We start from the raw sequence: 19,440 nt of genomic DNA on the forward strand, positions 1-19,440 counted from the left end.
TTGGTTCGGGGTTCCCCTTTGGGGAATTCCCATGCTGTTTTTATCAATGAACTTCTATGTGTATTGTCGGCAATGCAATAGCCGCGAGTAGTTTTAAATGAGTTTTTTCCTTCAAAGTGTCATTTTGCTGTCAGACTGTTCTAAACACAGGAAACATGCGCCCCTTTACAGGCATACTATAGACACCCCCCAGCTACGAAATTTAAAGGGATATTACACTTTTATTGTTTGACTTTAAGCATTATTAAAATCACTGCTCCTGAAAAAACGGCCGTTTTTAAAACTTTTTTTTGCATTGATCCATGTCCCCTGGGGCAGGACCCAGGTCCCCAAACACTTTTTATGACAATAACTTTCATATAAGCCTTTAAAATTAGCACTTTTGATTATTCATGTTCATGTCCCATAGACTTTAACGGTGTTCGCATGTTCGAACGAACTTTTTTCCTGTTCGCATGTTCTGGTGCGAACCGAACAGGGGGGTGTTCGGCTCATCCCTAATGGTGAGCATTAATTGAAACATGGGTGACTTTGGAAAATCAATATCCAATTCTTTTGTAAGCAGCCAGATGAAGTGCCACTATTTAAACAATAGAAAGCTGGCACTGAAAGGTTCTGATGAAAGGGGGGCAGGGCCCCAAAAAAAACCTCAGCAATTTTCAGTACTTATATACAGTACAGTACAATATAGTTTTTTTGTAGAGAACTAGTGTTGTTTTTTTATGTCACGTTCATTGGATAGCAGATGTTTATAAGCACACGCAAGCTTTTATTTCATGTTTGTGAGTATCATTCCTCTGTAATATATTATAAATGTTAGTACACGCATCACAAGGGCAATGCTTTCCGTATTCTATACTTTGTTTGCTATATTAGATCACCCTACTTATCACAAGAGCTGTGTGCCATAGTGTCATGTAAAATTAGAAAAATATTGCCTGTTTAAGTGGGAAAATACAGACGCTTAAAGTGATTGTAAAGGTAAATAAAAAAAAAAAAAAACCTCCTCTATTCGGGCCTCGGTGCTCCTGGCTCCTCCCCTCAGTCCAGTGCCCCCACGGGAAGCTGCTTCATGCGTGCTCTCTCCTGAGCCCTGCTGTTGCATCCATTAACACAGACAGGGGGACTGCCCGCTCCCTCGTCACTGGCTTTGATTGACAGCACTGGGAGCCAATGGCTGCTGGCACCCCAGCAAGGCCAGCGAGCCCCGGGAGTGAAGGGAGAGAAGAGCTACAGACGTGCATGGCGCTGGATCAAATGAGGGCTCAGGTAAGTGAAAGGGGGGGGTGAGGGGGGATGCTGACACCTAAATATTTTTTACCTCAATGCAAGGAAACAAATGTTTAGGCTTTACAACCACTTTAATCATGCTTAAAGCACAGTAGGGTATTAACTATATTGCCTGTAGGCTCCTTGCAATTGCTTAGTTCCCTATAGCCATGCCTTATTCTACACTGTGTATCTGTCTGGGAGTAGAGTTACAGAGCTTTGTTTCTTTAGAGCTGCCCCTCAGTGACCAGGTATCTGCTAACAGTTGGGGTAATATTCTAAAGGCAGAAGCATTTGTGGAGAAAGCACAGATCCACAGAATGAATGAAGCAGAAGCATGGAGATGCTTGTCTGAAGCTCTTTAGATAGAGCTTTCTCTCCAGCAAAGACAACAGTGAGCAGCACAGTAATTACATCACCAAATCTCGCTCCAAATCTTACAAGACTAGCAGTCTGAGGCAGCTGTGCCGTAGATGATCTCACACTTCAGCTGCAAAGCTACTAGTCTTAGAGTGGTATTAAAGTCAAATTTAAAACTGTAATCCTCCGATGTGATGGTTGCATTAGTTTTCTTTTTTTTAGGATTTTTTCCTCTATTTTCACCTGGGGATCTGGCCAGTAACACACCTTCTGTATTAGTGTGCCCCCAGTCAGGATGAAAGAGCATAGGGGGCATCTTTGAACAGTAGCATTATCAGTCTGTGGGGAGTGTTAGTTGTTCTAGCAGATTTAAATACACTAACAAATTGAAGCCAAGTGCCAGCTAATACTTTATGAGCAGATACAGCAACAGTTGTTTTCCTTTTGGGATGTTTTACACAAATGTATAAAAAATGATCACTGTAAGCACCCTGCCAGTAACTGATACATTCTGCTGAAGAGCTTTTTCTTTTAAAAAACAACAGACTTACTTGTTGGGTCACCAGAGAAAAAAAAATAAACCTAAAAAAAAGAAAGCTAAGGCAGCCATGAAATCTAAGAAATGGTAAACTGCACTAAAATAAATGTTTGCTTTTGGGTTTAATACCGCTTTAAATGGATGTAAACACACTCTCATCAATTATAAAGTAATTGCATAGTGCTAAACTATAAGGATATACATGCCTACTGCATGTATCCTTACCTTTCAAATATCTCCCCCAAAAAACTCCAGATTCAGTGGGTGGTTCTATTGTGCAGCGCTCAGTGGGTGGAGTCGTGAGATCAGCAGACTCCCCACACACCTCTACATTCCCCTTGGTCAGAGCGCGCACAGGAAAGGCAAAGTGCGTTCTGGGCAAAAGCAGAGCGTGCTCACGCCCCCTGTCAGTCCTGCACATATGGATGTCCAGTGACAGTTGGGGATGATTGGTGCGGCGGGGACAGCTATGAGCACCAATCCCCCTGCATGACTTTTCAGCTGATAGCCGCGGGAGGGAGAGAGGGAGAAACGGCTGATGAAAAGCCATGCAGGGAGATCGGTGCTTACAGCTGTCCTCACTGCACCATCATCCCCGACTGTCCTTCGTGTCTTTCTCCTCCCCCAGCGCCCGTGTTCTCCTCCACCCCCCCCCTTCATCTCTGTGTCTCTGTGTCTTCCTCTGCCCCCCTCGACCCCCACGCAGCTGGCTTCCCTCCTCTCCAGTGGGCTGCGGTGGGGGGGGGGGGATTCTGTCAGGATGGGGAGCAGAGGAAGGTGCCTTCCTTTCCTGAATGGGACATAGAGAGTGTTCCTTACTGATCGCTCTCTATGTCATGTGATAACTGAGCAGAGTAAACTGTGTGTTACTCTGCTTCAGTTTATGAATGAAGAAGAGCCTCTGTCTTCTCTCCATTCATCTTCAGTGGAGAGAAAAGGACTGGGGAATCTGTGTCCACTGTCCCTTTCTCTGTCTCAATGGGGAGATGTCAGGGGTCTGTTTAGACCCCTACCGATGTGGTCCAGAGCCCCAAGCCCCCATCCCCCGTCCCCAAAAAGGATTGTTGAAAAAAAATTAAGAACAAATTAAAATGTTAATCAAAAAAACTACATAAAAATTAAAAAAAATACTGACACCGTCCACTGCCCTACTGACACCGTCCACTGCTCTACTGACACCGTCCTCTGCCCCACTGACACCGTCCATTGCCCCACTGACACTGTCCTCTGCCCCACTGGCACCATCCACTGTCCACTGTTCTACTGACACCGTCCACTGCCCCACTGCCCCACTGCCCCACTGATACCGTCCACTGCTCTACTGACACCGTCCACTGCCCCACTAACAACATCCTCTGCCCCACTGACACCGTCCTCTGCCCTACTGACATCGTCCACTGCCCCACAGACACTGTCCTCTGCCACACTAACACCGTCCTCTGCCCCACTGACACCATCCACTGCCCTGCTGTCACCGTCCTCTAGTAGGGACTTGGTGGGAGCAGTCAGGTGACATGGGTAGGGACTTGGTGGGAGCAGTCAGATGACACGGGTAGGGATTTGGTGGGAGCAGTCAGGTGACACGAGTAGGGACTTGGTGGGAGAAGTCAGGTGACACGAGTAGGGTCTTGGTGGGAGCAGTCAGGTGACACGAGTAGGGACTTGGTTTGAGCAGTCAGGTGACATGAGTAGGGACTTGGTGGGAGCAGTCAGGTGATATGAGTAGGGACTTGGTGGGAGCAGTCAGGTGACTCTGGTAGGGACTTGGTGGGAGCAGTCAGGTGACTCAGGTAGGGACTTGGTTGGAGCAGTCAGATGACTCGGGTAGGTACTTGGTGGGAATCAGTCAGGTGACTCAGGTAGGGACTTGGTGGGAGCAGTCAGGTGACTCGGGAAGGGACTAGGTGGGTGCAGTTAGGTGATATGTGTAGGGACTTGGTGGGAGCAGTCAGGTGACACGAGTAGGGACTTGGTGGGAGCAGTCAGGTGACTCAGGTAGGGACTTGGTGGGAGCAGACAGGTGATAGGAGTAGGGACTTTGTGGGAGCAGTCAGGTGACTTGGGTAGGGGCTTGGTAGGAGCAATCAGGTGACACGAGTAGGGACTTGGTGGGAGCAGTCAGGTGACATGAGTAGGGACTTGGTGGGAGCAGTCAGGTGACACGAGTAGGGACTTGGTGGGAGCAGTCAGGTGACATGTGTAGGGACTTGGTGGGAGCAGTCAGATGACATGAATAATCCAATCACTGGAGTTTCTCCTCTGCCCAGCTCTAACTAGATACATCTCCCCTAAATCAGATCACTTGTATGTGTGTGTTCTGCTGGCCATCCTGTGAGTTCACTGCACCATGCATTTCCTCCTTCTGAGGATCACACCCCATGATGAGAAGCATCCAGTCAAAATCCAGGAAAGGCAGCCAATCTGAAGAAGAAAGAGGGGAGGAGGGTGGGGGATGTGAATTGTGAAGTACACCGAATGTCTCTCTCAGGCTCCTGCATGAAATATGTAAATAGCCTGTCACTCACAGCAAGGGGGAGAACTGACTGGTATTTCTCTGTCTGTCGGTTTTTATCTCACTGAAAAAAGATAAGAGGAATGCTCGGAGCTGGATTAACTCTTTTTGGCAAGACTGCACAGATGAAATTAAATCCTATATTGTACAAGTTACAAGACTTAATTAAAAATACATTTCGGGTTTACTTCCACTTTAAGGCACATGAGTGATCAGGCACAGGAGAGATTCAAGGCAAAAGATAGATTTTATGTTTAGGCAAAATTAACATTTCTATATATTTGCTATTACGTTGTAGATAGCAAATCTTGACTTTTTGAAGTTAGGTCCACTTTAATATCTAATTTGCCATGTTATGAGCAATGCAATGAGAAAACTAACATTACATGATTTATTAACAAAAATAAGTTGCTACATTTTTAGTGTGCACTGTGCAAATCAGTAGAGGCCTAAACTGACTTACAGTGCTGCCCCTTATTCTCTTGGTGCTCTTGCACAAGTGATCACAGGAAGCCAATACAAAGAAAGATGCAAATACTTTTACCAGTTTTATGTAACATGTAATATTTGTTTCTATTGCTGGATTTAATAGCAGTTTTTATGTGTCTCAAATTCAGCTCAAAGCTACTTTATATACTCTTATTTGTTCCACTGAATAGACATCCACATCCCTCCAAGGTTTATAAAATCAGTAAATTTGGGAAGCAGTATTCTAAATTTTGTGCTCAAGCAAGCTGTACTTACCTCTTTCGCTCTATGTATAATTTATATTGAACTGTGCAAGAAACCATGTCCTGAATTACATTAGTGTGACACTAGTATTTTCTATGAATTATACATGCATTTAAGGGGTTTTAGGTTTTAAGGTTTCAATGCATTTAAGTTCTAGATGGCTGACCAATTGGGAACTCATAACTTCCCCACAGCTGTATTATATCCACTTTGTGAGATATCACTAATACAGACGAAAATGGTTATGGGGGGTTTGCAGTATCAGATACACTGTGCTTTACACAGGGATGTACATCTTTTTTCTGTGGTTTCAGAACCTTAGCAACCTCAGAGCTCTTGGCGTCCCAGCCTATAGAGGCCACTACTGTAACATACATAAAGTAAGCAGTGTTCACTTATGTATCTTTTTCTTTTGGTCGGCAGGCAAGAGTTTCACTTTGACAATCACCGTTTTCACAAGCCCTACGCAAGTTGCTACATACCACAGAGCCATCAAAGTGACTGTGGATGGTCCACGAGAACCAAGACGTAAGTTCTAAGCATGATAATTAAAGCAAAAATGAGCCTAATTGACTTTATTTACACCAGCTTTCATAACTTGTTACCATAAATTTAATTTATCGTTTTCAATTTAAGATAAAAAGAGCAAATGATGCTCCCAATTAGAGATGTGAAGGATCACTTTTATAAATTGCATACAATGTTCCGATTTTCTCAGGAGACTTCAGTTAACCAAACTATCTAATATAACAGCATCAACCATACAAATGTAATAAGTTTGTTTGGATAATACAAATTACTTTCCATTTTCATTTGTAATTCATAGCTCACTTTGTCACTTAAAAGAGAAGTACCATCTACCCTTCAGTGATCAGATTAGGACATACTCATCTAAACTGCAGAATGAGCACAGATGCAAACTGGGCTGTATTCAGCAACAGAGCAACAACACCTGAGTACCAATCTATATATACTCCTATCAAGACATTTTTAAATTTTCAGTGCTGTGATTTGGCTGATATCTGCACTGTACCCAAATTTATTGTATATATTTTTTTTAGACATACACATCTTTATGGTGGTATTTAATAACTGCTGGGTTTTTACATATTTTATTATACAAAGGAAAGAAAAACAGTTATAAAACAGGACAGCATGAACACCCTTGAAATGACCCCTTTATGGAAAGTAGACATCTCAAGATGGCCTTTTTCTGCCACATTTTTTTGGAAATTAAAAAATAAGTTTGTATTAAGGTTGACAAAAAAACATGGACTTTGGCAATCGTACCCTAGATACAGCAACATCATAGGTCATACACAGAGGAAGGAGGAGGCCAAGGGGTTATTGTACAGGTTGCATCCAGTGAGAGGATAGAGATGAAGAGGATAATGTTCAGATGTGCAGGATAAAGACAGCGAGGGGTAATTCACAGGTCACTAGATACAGGATGGAGCTAAGATGTACAGGAAAAGAAGGGGAGGTCAAAGGGTTAAAAACAATCCCACAATCAATCCCCTTTCTACCCTGAATCTGCTGCTTTTGCCCTGGAAATAATAAATGATTATTCAGATATAAGTTTCTGAAGCATCATTATTGTCAATCATCTTAAAGAGGAGCTCCAGTCTGTAAAAAAAAAAAAATAAAGTCAGCAGTTACAAATACTGTACACTTACCTGTCCAGGGATCCAGCGATGTCGGCACCCCCGAGCTGATTCTTCAATCAGCTTCAGGTGCAGGTACCGGCATCTTCACTTTCCTACTGTGCATGCGCGAGTCACGCTGCGCTTACTGAATGGTCTCGCCGTCTTCTGGAACACAGAAAGCAGCAGGGGAAAGTAGGAGGAGCTGGAAATACTCAGAGATTGCCGCAGCCATCTTACTCAATGGTGGGAGCGGGTACCTGTCAAAACCAGCTACCTGCTCAACCCCAAAAAGTGCCAAATGTGGCAGTGGAGGGTGGGGGGTGCGAGCAAGCGGAGCATCTCCTTTTGGGTGGAGGTCCACTTTAAAAAATGTATGGGTTTGGTCAACCAATGACATAAAAATACTCATAATGATGAGAAATAGAGAAAAAAAGAGGAAGCAGGATATATTAGAGGCAGGGGTGTCAACAACAGACTTACTTTTAAACAAAGACATTAGCAGTTCACATGTTTGTAGTCCATTGAATAACTATAGGAAGTTCATCTACTGCAAGGCCCTTGAATGCAGAAAAAGAAACATAACTGCAGGAGGCGCATTTAGTCCTAGTCACCTTATCTCAGAGGGCACAAGCATAACTACAAGGGAAAAATGTACTCTACTCTGCTCATTTATTTTATTTTATACCACCGAAATGAATTATTCTGTATATCATGACACAGCTCCTTTTATGCAAAGATGCGTTGTTCCACATTAGGTAGGCTCAGAATGCTAACACTTTAATGCTGAGCAGCTCTCAGCTGTGTTAATTTACTTAAAGTGTAACTAAAACTTTTTTGTTAGTTTTGGATGGAGTGGGCAGGTATTAGAACACCTGACACCTTCCATTGCTGTCTGTGCCCCCTTTAGTGAGATTCCCCCTCTCTATTTGTCCTGTTTACCATTATCATCGCAGGTAAAAGAAAATGCTAAATTTTGGGTTGACATCAGAACATTATTAGAGGGGAAATCTTCCAATGGGGACACCAGTTCTGGTGACCCTGGTGGCGCCCTGGGAATCTCTCACTTTTGAGGAATTTCCTTACACTTTCTATTTTGGCTATGGGGCAGGAAGTGAAGGGAATACTCACCAGTGGGACAAGGATGGGGAAAAAAAATCCATCCCTTAGGGCCGGTTCACACAGGGGCGACTTGTCAGGCGACCTAGTCGCCTGACAAGTCGCCTCCCGTTCTGTGCTACGGAACCCTTCTAATAGGAGCGACGCAAGTCGCTCCAACTTAGAAAAAGGTTCCTGTACTACTTTGGGGGCGACTTGCATAGACTTCTATACAGAAGTCGTCTTGCAAGTCGCCCCGGCAGTCGTGTGCAGGTTGCCTCGGTGAGGCGACCTGCAAGTCGTGCCGCGTCTAGTGTGAACCGGCACTCACTCTACCCAAAATGGCAAAAAAGTTACATTTTAAAATGGTTGATTTATACTGACCAGTCAGTTAGCAAAGTAAAAGTTCACTTAGCTTAGTGAATAAAAATATGCTGTGTTCACTTCGCCCATCATGTCCAAGCAAAAATCCTGCTTTTGATTAAGTATTAAAGACAAAACTGATAGCTAATTTTGACCTGGTTTCTCCTCTTTAAATTTTAACACACCTACCCATATCAGTAGATTATCTGTACTTGCATCTGTTTAACATATTGTACACATTGCAAAGATAATCATTACACTGTTTAAGTTCTATTAAAGGGGTCATAAAGGCTTGTGTTTTTTCACCTTAATGCATCCTATGCATTAAGGTGAAAAAACACCTTGCAGTCACCGGCCCCCTAGCCCCCCCGTTTTACTTACCCGAGCCCCGAATTTCTATCGACACGTCCCAGCTGTCCCTCTCTTCACGGGTTCCTGGTTCTTGATTGGATAGAATGATAGCAGTGCAGCCATTGGCTCCCGCTGCTGTCAATCGAATCCAATGATACGGGCGCTTCTCCAAGGGGGTTATTTAATGCGGGGAGGAGCAGCAAGAGCCGCCGAGGGACCCGAGAAATGGATGTTCGGGGCTACTCTGTGCAAAACGAGCTGCACAGTGGAGGTAAGTATGACATGTTTGTTATTTAAAAAAAATAAAAAACGGTCCTTTAGTATCACTTTAATGAAACATCAAGAGACATTGCAGTGTTACAGGATGTAGTTGCAAAAAAAAAATCACTTTTATTTTGCTTGCAAAGTCTTATCTGTGCTTCTTAAAAAAAGTTCTTGATGCAGTTGTGTAGATGTGTGGTCAGACATACAGAACTTCCCTTCCCCATTCATGAGGCTCCTAAATTTGCATGACTAACACAGGATTATGTCTGATTTCCAAAATTCAGAGACTTCTGGGGTAGGTCATGTGTGATCTTCAAAACTAATAGGACAAGCAAAGCATTCTCTTTAGGCACTGAAATGTTAATGGAATTGCAGATATTTTTATTTCTTACACTATTGACATAATCTCAAATATTCTGTATTAGAAAAGTTTAAATGATGCTGTAATTAGCCAGCATCTATCGCTCACTCCCTACCATTATACAGGATATGTCCAATTAGGTAACCTTTGCAGTAGACAATGCCTAGCATGCTTTCTGCTCCACAGCCCTGAAACAAGCTTGTATTAAACTCTGAAATCACCTGCATTTGCGTAGCACAGTTCAGGAATTAAAAAGCCCAATCTGGTCAATAAATGGCATGAAGGGCTGGGGTGGAGGGTTTTTTCCTTCTGACCTTGTATAAATAATATATGTTGGGTTGGTAGCCATGAGTTGAGGTACTCCCGCTTTCAGGCCCTCCAGATGCATTCAGACCCTGATCAGAATAGAGAGAGCAACAGCTACCGGTGTTTTATAGCTATGTCCTCCTTCTTTAGACTCACAATCATATTGTCTAGCAGAGGAAAGTCTTCAGCATCAACTTCCTTTGCAGGTCATAGATGTGACCAAATGCAGAAAGCTGCAAAAGAATTCAATACAAGAAAAATGTAAAATCATGAACTGTGTGATCGTTTGTTAAAGACAGTTTAATGACTAAGATTATTTGTAATTATGCCATGGTATTTTATTTAGGAAACTCAATACCATTTTCATACAGCAGCAATCATCTTTTTCAGTTTACAAAACAATTATTTGGTTACAATTCCTACCTTATTTTCGAAAAGGTGTATAACAATAAACCATGTTCTGTAAGACAACACCCAATTGACCATGGCTGCCAATTACTGTGGCACACTTTGTATCCCACAGAAAAACTGATCTGCCATGAAAGGGCTTGATTGTGTGTACTCCTCCTCCCTGCCTGAAGGACCATACCAATCCATCCAGGGCATCTAAGTGTACTGTGATCTGTGCAATCAAAATTTAGTTTTTTTATCTCTTAGTTCAGAGAGTCTCTAGGTATATCCCTTGCCTGAAATGTGGTAATATAAGTGCAGCTGCAGCTTTTTAGGCCATATTCTCCTTATACTGTATGTCACTAAAGCCCACGTTCACATCGGCTGTTTTGACACGCGATTTGACATGACAAATTGCATGTCAATTTGCCGGTTATTGCCGGCAATGGCAACGTCTGAGTCGGTGCAACGTCGCACCGATTCCCAAAAGTAGTTCCTGCACTACTTTTGGCAACTTCAGGCGCGATTTCAATAGACATATGTGCAGAAATCCTCACAGATGTTTCTGAAATCACTCCTGAAGTCGAATTGACATGCGGGTTGGAAATCTTGCGAGTTCAGCTGAACTTACACAATTTCCAACCCGCATCAGTGTGAACCTAGGCTAAAAAAGATTATGGGTTGATGTAATAAAACTGGAGAGTGCCAAATCTGTTGCAGCTCTGGACAGAAACCAATCAGCTTCCAGTTTTTTTGTCAAAGTTTGAACAAGCTGAAACATGCACAGCTGCACCAGATTTTGCAGTAAACCAACCCCCATGTCTCTTTATACTAATCTTCCTAGCCTTTAATGTTTCAACTCTACAGGATAACTACTTACCATGGGCATTCATAACTGATAACTGTGACCTACATTGAAGATTGATTCAGTGTACACTTTGGTTCACTAGCATGCTTCTCATTTTTGGATTCCAAATAAAAGCAAATATATAATAATAAGGCATGATCCAATCCACCCTTTTAAGCCCTGGAATGTCCTTCTGTATGTTTGCAGATGTATATGCAAAAATAATCACTCAACATATCTGTATTTTTCAGTGATATTATTCTTTCAAGCTCATGCATGCTTTATGATGTGTTACTTTGGGGGTTATTTACGAAAGGCAAATCCACTTTGCACTACAAGTGCAAACTACAAGTGCAAAGTGCAGTCACTGTAGATCCTAGGGGGACATGCAAGTAAAATAAAAAACAGCATTTTAGCTTGCACAAGATTGGATAATAAAATCAGCAGAGCTTCTCCTCATTTCAGATCTACCCCTCAGATTTATAGCGACTGCACTTCCAAGTGCACTTGTAGTGCAATTTCAAGTGCATGTTGCACTTGTAGTTTGCATTTGTAGTGCTAAGTGGACTTTCTTTCGTAAATAACCCCCAAAGTAACACATCATAAAGCATGTGTTTAATTTAGAAAGTAGCAGCTGCCTATTTTAGTATATATATGTACAACATCCAACACGTTTTAAAACAGGTAATATACTACTGTAATTTTTTGACTATCAACACTTATTCTGATAGGAAATAAAAAACGATGAAAATATGCTCGCACATTTCATGCTGAAGTGTTGACAAAGATGAACAAACAGGAAGAGAAAAAAAGCATGAATTTCCTGTTAAATGTTGATCGTTATATGTAATACTTTTAACCACTGTGAATGCCATCAAAGTCAGAAATGTTTAAATTGAAAATGTTTATAATTTTAAAAAGGAGGAAATGCTAGAGTCCTAGAGAAATATGGTCAATTACAGGACATCAGGCTATGGGCACTTGGTGATTTTATTTAATGATGATTTTTAGCTACACAGATGTATATGCACAGATAGTTACAAATTAGTCATGAGTACCTGCACTTCATGATGTAAATCCATTTACAACAGCTGAAAGATTCTACTGTCTGGTAAACTGAAGGAGAGAATTTGAATAGAACTGCATTCAAGGATTAATTGGGGTCAAGAACTCATAGAAATATATAGTTGGAGAAGGCTTATTTACAACAAGATCGTAAGGAATTAATGGTTCCCACTATCCTACAATGGGAAACTATCAGTCTTTTATTCATGTTGCTAATCTCCAAGCAGGCATCTTCTCTCTAGGCTCAAATATGGTGTTACCAGGTATGTGGCCATTCTCAGCATTCTGTCTCTAGTATTAAAGATGGAATGCTGCCTGTCCTGGCTTTCTGCCTATGTTGAGACACTTTCCCTGTCTGTGAACTTCACTGGTCTGGTGATTTGATACCTTGCTTTGGTTGCCTGCTCATCAGCGGTTGCCAGTTAGGGAAAACCCAAGGGCCACATTTTAAGAATTTGTTCTTATTTTTCCAGTCCTCATTCGGGGATCCCTGGCAAAGACTGGGCTCTTCCCAGATTCCACACTTTGGGAGAGTTCATGCCTACTAACAATAGCAGAAAGGATCCATACCAGTTTAAAGACAAGATCCAATACTTCATGGAATATATTTTCTTTCAAGCACTATGCCCATAAGCGAATGCAGGACGCCTGTAATATTTTTTCTCTTCAATTTTCAATTAAAGCTGAATTCCAGGAATTCAGCAACTTTGTAAAAGGTGCAGGCATACTATCTGTTAAGTCCAATGAGGTGCCTGCCTCCTCCTGGACTTATCTGTTATTTACAGATTACAGGTTTATGAAATTCCCAGAGGAAACACTTGAGGCCATGAGAGGAGAGAAGTACACACAGCAGCTTTGCCCGCCCCTCCCCTCTGCTGTCCAATTGGAGAAGCCTTTGTATTTTGTGAATAAGTTCACATAATATAAAGACTTCTGTGATTGGACAGGGGAGGGCCAGAGCAGGCATAGTAGCTGCAACAACTCTACACTTGAAGGAAATGAGACCAGAAGGTCCAGCATAGTAGCCCCAAAAACTATCTTCCAGGAGCATAACAAACTTTTCAGATGTAAATTAAAAATAAGTTCATTAGGTGGCAGGCACCTTGTTGCACTTAACTCATAGTATGCCTGCTGAATTCCTGGAGTTCAGCTTCAATTTGTATTTACTAAACTAAAACATAGTATATTTTATTCCCTCCTATGGGTTTTAAAAATCTGTCCCTTCACTCCTCTGATCTCTAGTATTGAATTTTCCAAAGCACTGTTATCCTGTAACTATAGATCAGTGCCAGCGACATTTTTTAGACACATTGCATGGTTGACAGGCGGTATATACCCTAGCCAAACTGTCTATAATTGCAAACATGCTGGCTGATGTTTTAATGTGAAAGATCAGTAAATCAAGCCAAATAAATATGAGGCTGGGTTTAAAATGGATTGTTTCAACTTAATAAATATTTTCACATTGTAATTTACAGTAATTGCTGGTGAGTATAAATCAGACTTCTTTGTTTTCTATGCACCACTGAAAATGCTAAACAAGAATTTCAAAGCAAAAATGTGATGGCTTGGAGTCAGATTCATTTCATGTATTTTTTTTGTAATGGATGTTTATAAAATCCTTGGTATTTGAATAAATATGTAATATCCCTGACAGTGGTGTCCTAGAGCATAATAGGTTTTCTAGAGAGTTTGACTGAAACTTTTTGGTTACCACCTTAAAAAGCAGCCAGGTAGGAAAGGGGATAAGGGGTCAGGTAGGGAAGGGGATAAGTCATTGATCAGGCTCATTACGGTGATTTACTAAAGGGGTAGAGACAGTTCACTCTTTTCTATGCACTGCTGCAAATGCTAAACTAGAACTTCAAAGGAAAATATGATTGTTTGGAGTCAGATTTATTTAATGTATTTAGTCTATTTTTTTAATGGATGTTTATAAAATCATTGGTAATACTTATGGCACCTGTGTCCCAGAGCGTTTAACGTTTTTCCCTTAGAGTTTGACTTTAAGATTCTCTCTCTGACTGAAACTTTTTGGGAACTACCTTAAAAGTCAGGCAGGTAGAGAAGGGGATAAGTCATGGTTCAGGCTCATTATAGTGATTTACTAAAGGAGTAGAGACTGTTTGCTCACAAAATTGAATGTTTACTTTAAAAAAATTATGTTTACTCACCTTAGTGAATAAGAGGATAACATTAATGTGTGTTCACCTAAATCATCCAACCAGTGCTAACTAAAATCTTGTTTTTTATTTTTCCTTTGCACATGACTGGGTAATCAAGGTGAACTTATCTTCATCTTATTCACTGGGCTAAGTAAACACCCACTGTGGTAAGCGAACAGTCTCTGCTCTCTACTGTAAATTAACTCCATTCAGTGGTGTGTGTGTGTCAATAGCTCAAATAAGTTGTGTGTCAATAGCTAGAGCTATTGAGCTATGTAAATAACATGCTTTTTCTGAGGATACCAGGATATTACAGCACTGGCAGATGGTTGGATATGAGAATACAAAATTTACATATGCAATATTTCAAAAAGAACAAGAATTTTTTTTTAATGTATTTTTAGGCCTGGTCAGTATAATTAAGAGAACAAATGTATACAAAACCGTTTTACATTCCCTTTAAGTAACTGTCTTATTAGCATGCAAGAACTGCCTTTGTGTAAATGCAAATATTAAACATTACATTTAATTTGGCTACAATATGCTGACACTTTGCAGCCCTTTGAGGTTAAATGCTACTGGTATGTCCATTCATATATCCAGCCTCAAAGAGCACACGTTGAGAGCACAACAGAAATTACATTAACCAAGCACATATGTGACTATTCTCAACAGACATGTTGACAACACTTTCAATTAGTTTACTGATTTATGATACTTATCGCTTACAGAAGTTTTAAGCTAAAAAATATAAGTCTCTCTATATTTCATGTAACATCATTTGAAGCGGTCTTTCAGTTTAGACCTCTTCTTTGGTGTTGTATTGACATGTTTAATTGATGTATTTGTTTTACAAAACATACATTGTAAAAGCTGATTTCTGATGGCTGCTGTGAACTATAGCATACTGCTTTTTAAATAAGTTCTAAAAAGACTCCCTAGCCAGAATGGTTAGAGCCAAGATGTCTCAGAGGTAAAGCTTTACCATTGCAATGGTTTTCTGCTTTAACAACGATGTCTCCTATTTCTCCTATTGCACAGAGCAAAGCCTTTTTTTATTTGCTTTGTTAAGACATATTGAGAAAAAGGAGTGGTCGCACATGGGTCTCAATATTTTTTTTTTAATTTCCACATGTGCTTAAAGCTCAAAGCCAAATTTCTTTCACATGGTCACTTGAAACATCTCTGACTGCAGTAGTCACCTTCAGTTCATAGCAGTTCAAAGCAGTTCATAGCAGTACTTCTAGGTGGAAAGTCCTCAGTCTTCCAGGTGGAAAGATGCTCAGCATCACTTAACTCAGAAAACTTATAAAAATACTGTGAATGTAGGACATCATAGGCCCACCTCTAAAGTGTCAACATGGGGTCCTTCATATACACTTTATGTATGCAGAGAACATTTTGAGGACTGCCCAACACTGGGAGAAGAAGTGAAAGGTGACCATTATGTGACGACTTTAAAAAAAATGTAGTTGAATTTTATAAAACTGCATAACATACTGGGGATGTCCAAGGTGGATGTGAGGTGATGGGCTGGCTGAGCCCAGAGCTTTTTATGTTATAGGCCCTATGTTTAGCCACCCTTTGGGAGATTCGTGTTTCTGTGCAGTCAAGGAGCAACAGTTAGGACTAAGATTAATCTGATGCTTTACTAAACTTGCTTAAATAAGCAGATCCTATAAAAGAATAAAGTGACCTTACCCCCTACTGCTGCCAGTAGATCCTCCTCTAAAAAGTCTTCTGAAGACCAAACTCCCTGGAGTGTTGATTTATTCTACCCCCACGCTGCGTATAATAGTTTCTCCAGCAGACTTACACATGACTGCAGGACTCAATGGTGATATAGGGGTCACCTGGAAGAATCGCTGAGTGATGTAGGGGACACCATAAATTGACACACCTGGACATGTTCAGTGGAGGTGACATTTCAGAGGAGGTTTTCTTCACAAAGGAGTAGCAATCAGTGTCATGGACAGCAGGAAATGTAAGTATTTATGTTATCCTTTTACATGGTTAAATCATTAAACAAGTTTGGTTCAGTGACTTAGTTGCTTTAATACCTTTTTTTTCAATGACTTTTTCAGACATGAAAGAGATTTGAATTTATAGGAACCATAGTTCCTATGGGACAGGACACAACTTGGGTCATGGGTGTGTTTGCGATGGGTACCCTAGTTTTTCAAGTACAGAATTAGTAGATCAGTGGCAAGTGATATAGCACAATGACTGTAAGGACAGCACAGACTCAATTGGCAAGCTAGAGCGTGAGTGAGGCTCTGCTGCAGAGGGACTGAAAGAGTCATATACCAAGTCACATTCAGGTACCTACATAGCTTGCATTAAAAAGTCCTTTTATACTATTATTATAAAGCTGTAATAATTAACACCTTTTATATTTGCCTGGATTACTACTTCTAAAAGGTATTGTATATGTATGACCATTTACAATGACATGGCAATCAGGCATCTATTGATCTAGCTATCATTATAGCTCTCTGCATACTGTATATTATTATAGCAATTGTTTTGATAACCTTTTCCTAACCACACAACATATACAGTATAATGAGCAGCAGCAAAAGTAGGCCTAAATGCCCATCCACTACACATCCTCAGCAGTCTGAGGTTATGTGCCAAACAGCTGAGCAGCTCTTGGTCATATCTTTTGGTTGGGAATTAGTGGGACGAACTCCCAAATGTGTGACCATTCACAGAGCCAATTACAACTGTCATGAAGCTGCTCCACCTCCCAACATTAAACACTTAAGCCGACCATATGTTGATTGAAATTTAGCCTGCTCAGCAGGGACCAGCCGAATATTAATCTATGTATGGTCCCTGTGGTTGTACAGAAGTCAGTCTACTAGTTGACTTCTGTACCACCACCCTGTCGGATTTTCCCCGCTTGATCAGCGCTGCTGGCTATAACCTGGAAGTCTCCCCACCATCAGAATACAATAACTCAAAAGGAAGGATCCCCCATTCATGTCAAGTGTGTGGATGTGACAATCAGGTTGAACCCACTGTTTGAACAAAAAAAATACTAACCCATCTATAGCCTGCCTTAAAGCGCCACCAGGAGGTGGCTTAAAGGGGTTAACAATTGAATTGTTCCCTTTACAAATGAATAAACACTATAAGAATAAGAACTGTACTTTAATGGAAGCAAACTTGTTTATGGTTTAGGTATTTTTTTATAATATGGCTATTATTATTTTTATGGCTCTGCTGACATTTTAGTGATAATTCTTTTCTTAGGTCGCCTCCCAATATGGCATACATTTTTTTTTTATCTGGGTCCTTGGATTAGAATGTTTTAGAACTCCAGTGGTATAACACTACTTAGAAAGAAGCACAGTGTGCATATTGTTGAATATGACTGAATCTATTACCACATCTGATTACAAACTATAGATAAAAATAGAAATAGAATTTTAGGCTCCATGCACATTGAAGCTCATAAACAGCCGTTTTTGGGAGTTTGGGCGTTTTTTTTTAACAGCCCATAAACTCTCCTCTATGTTATCCTATGTGTCCATACACATACATGGATGTTTTTGGATGTTTATCAGCAGGGGAGTTTATGGGCTGTTGTCTGAATGCCCTAAAATCACCTTCAAGAGCAGTCCTAAAAATGCCAGATGCCAGTAAAGGCTGTTAAACGCGGTTTAACGCTGCAAACAGAGCGTTAAGCCTCGTCAGGCGTTTCTCTGCCTCTATTCAAAATCAATGGTTCCCTATGGGAACCCATTGATTTGAATAGAAGTTGCACCAGAAGTCGGATCATGATGATCCAACTTGCAGTGTGACTTGTGTGCTGAGGATGTTGAAGGGGAACCCCCGCCAAAATGAAAAACAAATTGGCGTGAGGTCCCCCCAAAAAATCCATACCAGACCCTTAAACGAGCATGCAGCCCCGCAGGTCAGGATAGGTGGGGGGAGGGGTTTGGGGCAGGGGGGGCTCCCCCTGCCCCTTCTCTGGAGAAGAACCGGAGAAGGAGAAGGACCGGCAGTGGGAGAAGACATCGCCGGAGGAGGGAGAAGAGCCGGAGAGGGGAGAAGGAATCGGAAGAGACGCCGGAGCTGCCTTAATAAAATACTTTAAAAACCTGTGTACTATATTTGTTTTTGACACTTTTTTTAGGTGAATGAGTAGGGGGTACAATGTACCCCCTACTAATTCACATAGGGTGGGGGGCAGGGATCTAGGGGCCCCCTTCTTAAAGGGGGCTTCCAGATTCCAATGAGCTCCTGCCCACAGACCCCGTCAACCACCTGCCATGGTTGTCGGGAAGAGGCCCTTGTCCCCATCAACATGGGGACAAAGCACGCACCCCCATGTTGAGGACATGTGGCCTGGTATAGTCCAAGGGGGGGGCGCTCGCTCATCCCCCCCTCAATCCTGACCTGCCGGGCTGGGTGCTCGGGTAAGGACCTGGTATGGATTTTGGGGGGGATCACACGCCACCTTAAAATCCATACCAGACCGAAGGTTCTGGCATTGTCCGGGGGGGACCCCACACTCATTTTTTTCCATTTTGGCAGGGGTTCCCCTTCAACATCTTCAGCACACAAGTCACACCACAAGTTGGATCATTATGATCCAACTTCTGGAGCAATTTCTATTCAATTCTAGCAGAGTAAGGATTAAAAATAGTCAGTGTTGATTGAGATGTTGACTGAGAGAGTAAAGACCACTTTAATAAAGTTTGTCATCTAAAAAGTGCATACAATTAAATACGCTATGTAAAGCAGTGTCTGGAGAGGTAGAAATATAGAACATTTTTAAGAAATTAGTTTCAAGGAAACTTTTTAACATTTTAAATGTGAGAGCAAGTCTGAAAAGCGAGGAAGACAATCTTAGACAATCCATTCTCACCAAGGGCTTGTTCACAAAGGAGGCAGCCCTTAAAATCCCTCTGAAAAGTGATCCATGGTGGAACACGTTCAAGAGGGCAGTAGAGCAATGCCTGCCAGGCATTCATTATTACTTATTATACTGCCGCTTCCTAAATGCCCTTTTGTTTGAAAGCTGAATGGGGATTTTGTATGTAAATGCCATGCAGCAACCGTGAACCAAGTGTTTGGCCTGCATTTGGGGCATGGCTCTTTTCACGTGAATGTGTACATTTGGCAGCGGTACTGCCCACTGAACATGACAAAGGGGGTATAATTT

At 41.5% G+C, this 19,440-nt stretch overlaps 1 protein-coding gene across 1 annotated transcript in view; it reads left to right on the top strand.

Moving 5' to 3' along the window:
- The window catches only part of RUNX3 (RUNX family transcription factor 3), a 216,350-nt gene that overhangs the window by 166,881 nt on the left and 30,029 nt on the right, over positions 1 to 19,440 (top strand). The window contains exon 5 of the mRNA XM_073615466.1: positions 5,835 to 5,939. Coding sequence (XP_073471567.1) covers positions 5,835 to 5,939 — 105 coding nt within the window. The remainder of the gene's footprint in view (positions 1 to 5,834; positions 5,940 to 19,440) is intronic.

Source organism: Aquarana catesbeiana, linkage group LG02 (genome assembly GCF_042186555.1).
Source record: "Aquarana catesbeiana isolate 2022-GZ linkage group LG02, ASM4218655v1, whole genome shotgun sequence".
Classification (NCBI taxonomy): Eukaryota; Metazoa; Chordata; class Amphibia; order Anura; family Ranidae; genus Aquarana; species Aquarana catesbeiana.